The sequence below is a fragment of the Vipera ursinii genome, assembly GCF_947247035.1.
Source record: "Vipera ursinii genome assembly, chromosome: 3".
NCBI lineage: Eukaryota > Metazoa > Chordata > Lepidosauria > Squamata > Viperidae > Vipera > Vipera ursinii.
In genome coordinates, this window is record NC_139516.1 from 66,030,233 (window position 1) to 66,036,189 (window position 5,957).

General features: G+C 46.0%; 1 protein-coding gene across 1 annotated transcript; it reads right to left on the reverse strand.

Annotated features, from left to right (window-relative positions):
* Positions 1–606: 606 nt before the first annotated feature.
* JUN (Jun proto-oncogene, AP-1 transcription factor subunit) lies at positions 607–4,310 on the reverse strand. The gene has a single exon (XM_083358861.1). It carries the CDS (start codon positions 3,206–3,208, stop codon positions 2,264–2,266), a length of 945 nt encoding a protein of 314 aa, XP_083214987.1. The 5' UTR covers positions 3,209–4,310; the 3' UTR covers positions 607–2,263.
* Between the last annotated feature and the right edge of the window lie 1,647 nt (positions 4,311–5,957).

The window sequence follows — 5,957 nt, forward strand, 5'->3', positions numbered from 1 at the left end:
ATCTGCTTGTAAGTCCTGCCAAATTCAAGAAGGCTTGTTTCAACATATAACAGAATTCTATCCTAATGTTAAGTAAATATTCCCCATTGCAATTGATGAAGCCTGATTCTAAAGAAACCTGAGTAAGAATGACACAAATCCTAGATGTAATTGAGACTTTACCATTAAATATACTCTATTTAAATATAATGCATTTAGAAACGACTAAGAAATGCACACATGGTTATAGCTTTGACAAGATTTTCTCATAAACATAAATAACATCAGTCTTTCCAGTGAAGCTTATAAGGGAATTTGATCGAGCACCAAGAGTCAAACTGTTAGTGAATTTGGCACATTTTATTTTAGGATTAACACTGGATATGTGTTTTTGGTGTTCAGCTGTGAGGAAGCTCTGCTTTTGGAATTAAGTTCATGCCATTTTTTTTATTACTAGACTATAAAATCTGCTATTATTAAAAAAAATCTTAGTATTTATGAATTTTACTTGCCAAATTCCAAGGCACATAATCAAGTTTAAATTATTGTCCCCTCTCATCTGTTGTGAAATAATTTATAGTTTTAAAGAACCACCACCAAAAGAGGGAAAAGAGATTCATATTTGTTGGAAGATTAATAGAATGGTTTTATTGGACAACAGGCATAGTCCTAAATACTTATGAACAGATCCTTTTTTAAAAAAATCAAAGAGATAACAAAACAGAACGATGACAAATTGAAGGCTGCTTTTAAAAACAGTTGTTTCTTCCAAAGGTTATCGATTCATATTTCCTTAAGAAAAGAACATGTAATTGTAAAATGGCCAGTTATACTTTTAAAAAAGCTTATTTTACAAGTACCTAGATACAGAATGATTTTACCAACTTTTTTCATTTCTGTTAAAATGTTATCAATAGTTCTTTGTGGAGCAAACTGTACAAGTTTAAAGTCAGATTAGATAGCAGCTCTTTTTTCCTACCACAGGGGGTCACTGAGATGTCTTCTTGCATTCCAGTTAAAAGCAGGGGTAGGCAAATGTAGATTAGAATCTACCAGTAGATATTTGCAATAGATTGTCAAGCATTTCTGGTGCCCCAGTTTTTTTTCCCCTAGTAATACAACCTCCCTAAATTATGCCTTTAAGAGGAAGACAGTTCTCTTACTTAAAATAAATCTTTGAATGTGTACGTCTTTGTATCTTTTCCATCCAACATTTGTTAGTAACCTAGGAATATCAATTTGATGCCCTTAGGAAAAAAATATCCATCTGGGAATTAGAACACAAGGAATCTTATGGCACCCTAAAGACCAATAGTTTTATTATAACAGGAGTACCACAAGACTTTTAAAATGGTTGTTACAGTTTGTGAAGATCAAAGAAGTTTCTCATTCCTCACTTGAGTTTTAACATTCAACTAAAAGTCGATCCTGTATATGCCCAATTTAAAAATATCTTTTTTTTATGTCTACTCAGCAGTAAGCCCCACTGAATTTAATAAGACCTGTTCCTAGGTAAGTGTGTGTAGAATTGAAATCTAAATGATACTAATCAAAAGAAAGTGATTAAAGATTACCGGTGCTTTCTTAAATAAGATCAACCCTTTCTTTTGTTTCAGAAATAAACATTAAAAAAATTATATACTTTATTACAAATGGGGAAAAAACTCAAAAGTTGCTAAAAAAAATCTCTTATTTACAAACAATACTGGGTGAAACCCAAATGAACATAAAAAATAACTTACAAAGTCATGAAGTAGTTTTACTTGACATTAATCAGTTGTCATAAAATAAAAAAAATATATATGTACATACACAACTCAGATAGGCAGTATAGCTCAGTTTCTGTTAGCCTCCCCAAAACACCGTTTTTGTTTTAAAAAGGAGTACTAAAAGAAAGCCATCTACAGTATCTACTGCAGTTTAACTTTTAATACTGAATGATCATTTAATGTTAGGTCCATGCAAGTCTTGGTCAATGTTAAAAAAGAGAGAGAGAGAAAAAGAAAGACGAACACAAGGCATCCATGCCTTATCTGAGCTGGAAGAGCTCAGCTGTTTTGCTGAGTTGTTCTGTCAACTGATATGCCACCACCTCACCCAGAAGGCACACCAGTCTCTCCACACATGCATTTGACTTGGGGATGGCAGTCTTCGGAATCAATGCCTTTCAGCCTTTTCTCTCCACCCATCACAAGTGTGTGTGTGTGGGGGGGGGGTTCTGCCTCCCAAACTCTTTCCTCTCCTTAATTTCTCCCCATCATCCTAAAGTTACTTTTCAGTCTTTTCAAAAAGTTTGCAACTGCTGTGTGAGCATTAGCTGGCATCCACTGTTGACGTGATTCATGACCTTCTGCTTCAGCTGTGCAACCTGCTCTCGCAGCATGTTGGCAGTAGACGCTAGTTCTGAGTTCTGGGCTTTCAAAGTTTTTACTTTTTCTTCCAACCTGGCAATCCGCTCCAACTTCCTTTTCCGGCACTTGGAGGCTGCAATTCGATTTCTCATGCGCTTCCTCTCTGCCTTGATCCTTTCTTGGGATTCCATGTCAATAGGGGACAGGGGAGGAGTCTCCCCGGGCATTTCTGGGACAGTCTGAGGCTCTTCTTTCAGAGCTTGGAGGCGCGGATGCTGCACTGGCATCTGGGGGTTCATATGATGCTGTGGAGGAAAGCCCAGGTTGTTTGCATTGTAGGAAGGCACTGTATTGAGTGCACTAGGATTGAAGTTACTGAGATTAGCATAGACGGGTGGCTCGCTGTGCATGTTAGCACTGAAGCCACTGTTTCCAGCCATGGAAGAGACAGGGGCCATGCCGGAGTTCGTAGGCGGAGCAGCGGAGGTAACACTCGGCATGGTGTTTTGATTGTGTAGCTCTGCGAGTGCCCTGACAAAGCCCTCAGCAAAGCCTTCTTGCTCGTCGGTGACATTTTTGGGACAGAGAAACTGGGTTGGGGTTGGAGTGGTGGTGATCAGTCCATTGCCTGACTGAATAATCAGCCTTTCCAGTTCAGGAGAAGCCAGCTTGAGAAGGCCCACATCTGGAGAGGTCAGGATATCAGCATTCTTGTTCCTCAAGTGGGGCTTGAGGTTACTGGAAGGGTCAGCCAGATTGAGCGTCATGTTCTGCTTCAGAACTTTGGGATTATTATATCCATAAGCACCACTTTCTGGCTGCACAAAGGTAGCATTGATGGCATCATCGTAGAATGTAGGTTCCATCTTTGCAGTCATAGAATACAGTCCACAAGTTTGTTCACCTACAGCCCAAAAACAGAAAGGAAGCTGGTTTGTTACAGCCTAAAGAAGTTCACAGCTGCAAGAGTTACTAAGTAGGAGCAGTTCTTACAACACTAATAACTCTTTCAACAATGAAGACACAATTCAAAAGTAATCAAGTCTTAATTTTTTTGCAATAAGGCATTGATTTTAGAGTCCCCAGTTTTCTCCCCGTTTGGTTAGGAAGAAAAAAAAAAGTCAGATTCGACAGAGTTTCACCTCAAAGACCCAGCATGCGCATCAGTTCCCGACTGTGACTGTTGGGAGGGGATGGGAGGGGGGGGGAATAGACCAAATAAAAGTTATTTTTCAAATCCAGAATCCCTTTCTCAGTCCAAAGAAGGAATCCACGAGGTAATGCTGCCAACACCTTCGGGGAGGGGGGCTCTTTATGGCTCTCTGCAAGGATGGAATCCAGAAACTTTTTTTGAGTCCTTCTTTCCCTCCTCCGCCCCTTCGCGCTCCTCGTGGGAGTGTCCTGGGTCGGTCTGGAGCGTTTCCGAGTTTCAAACCCACTCGTCTCGAGTCCTCGCCTTTCTGCAGCGGTTGTCAAAAAAAGCAGGTCACCCTCAGTCCCAGCTAGAAAAGCAAAAAAAAAAAAAAAAGCAAAAAAAAAAAGTTGCCACAAGTAGATCGCCCCGCTACTTGCTCACAGTAGGGGGTGGTGGGGAAAAAAAAGAAGAAGAAGAAGAAGAGGAGATTCCCACGCTCGGCAACTTCTCGATCCAGACGAGAAGAGTTGAAACGGCCCAAGGAGTCAAGCGCTCGGCGCTCCAAAGGGAAGATGCCCGGGCAAGTTCAGGCTTCGCGCTCTGGCGGGTGGTGGTGGTGGTAGGGGAACCGCAGCGACCCCGACCCGACTTTGTAACAAGAGAGCGCCGGCTCGTCCTCTGAGCGTCAGGTTCTCAGGAATAGCCGCCCGGGCTCTGCTGGCGTCCGGAGCTGAAACTGGCCCTGCTTATGGCCGCTTGGGCTTCTTCTCTTGCCGGACGGGAGCGCTGCCACCGTCGCTTCTCCCGCCGCCACTCAATCTCACTCTGAGCGCTTTCCCAGCGTGGAGCACAACACTTATCAGTGAGCAGTAACCCACTAAAAATAGCCCATGATGTCACCCCGGAGCCTTCCCATTGGCTGCCGCCGCCTCTCAGGGGGAGGAGGGCGGTCGGGCCAGCCTGTTGCAAAGGCGCCCATCTCCATGGCCACCCCATCCCAATAAGTTATCCCGGCCCCTTTTCGCAAGGCATTGTGGGATGAGGTAATGCCTGAGCTCCGTGCAGGGCATTGTGGGCTGACGTATTGTTTTTGAATATCTGGTTACCCGCTTAAGCGCTCTAGCGGGGTTGGAGGAACCGGACAAGGAGGAGGGGAAGGTGTCCTGCAACGGGACATACCAAGCCTGAACAGGAAAGGGGGGGGGGAAGCGTCGCTCCGAAGGACCAACTTCCCAAGACAAGGCGCACGGAAGGAGAAGCGACTTTCCCCGCCCGCCAAGAAAGACACGTTTTTTTTTTCTTGGCTTTTCCCGGAAGAGTGTCGGCTGATTCCAAGAGACGCGGCCAATCAGGAGACGAAGACTGAAAAGTAGCTTTCTAATCCCCCTCCCCCTCCTTCCCAGCTCTTTCATGCCCGGGAATAGAGCGCGGAAGCTTGGGTTGAGACAGAGCAGAGGAGGCGGGGGAGGGGTGTGATGGGCTGACGCTCACGTGACCCTCTTCTCCCACCCACCCACCCACCTCGCCTCTCGCGCCCTCCCCTCCGCCCTCGAGAATCCTGTTGCTCTGCGAAGCGCTTCCCGGGAGGGGGAAAACGCGGGGGCGGGCGGGCGGGAGGGAGAGGCTGTTGCCGCAGCCTGTTGGTCTTCCCGTAACTGGGAAGCGGGTCCCGCTAGCATCAAAGGCAGTCTCTTCCGAGTCCAGCGCTGCGGTGGACCGGGCTTTTTAGGACTCGGTAGGGGCTCCCTTTGGAAGCCGCGAGCCTTCCCAGCCGCGCTTCGGAGAGTCTGAGACCCTCGCGAGGGCTGATAGGAAAGCCTTTTATCGCCGCCGCCCTCCGCCGCCTCCTCCTCCTCCGCGCTTTTTTCTGAGGCAAACTTGCTGCAGCCGCCGGCTGAGGGGAGCGGGGGGGGGAAGGTGGCGAACTTGAAAACCAAAGAAGCGCTTCTTTGGGACTGTTGGGTCTAGTCTGGCTGCTATCCTACCCTGTCCGCGGAAAGAGGAGCAGACGGTGGTCTGCATTGCTTTAAAAATGCTTCCTGAGGGGGTGGGGAGCGCGCCGAGACCCTTTGGTGCCTACTGGAACCACACAGCGCACCTTTGCAAGAGGAACTTTTGAAAAAAAAAGTTCATACATTTATTCATATCCCGTCTTTATTGTTTTCACGTAACATCCCTTCTCCGGCTTCAGCCTTCCCAAAAAAAAAAGTCACGTTTGGGTCAATTCCCGCCAGGAACTCCTGACGTTTAGCCTGGGTGCGCCTCCTGGTTAGAAGGGAGTTTTCGTTTATGGGTCCTCGGGTGCCGAGGAGTCAAATGGAGGCGAGGTGGGATAGGAGAAGGGGCAGGTTTCCTGCATTAACGGCGGGATCTTACATTAATTAATAATAAGAATAAACCTTTATTGTCAAAGTACAACATGTGTACATTGAGATTAGCTGAGCCTCCCCCCCCCCCCGTGCTCTCTCCCCCCAACACACAGTGACAACAAA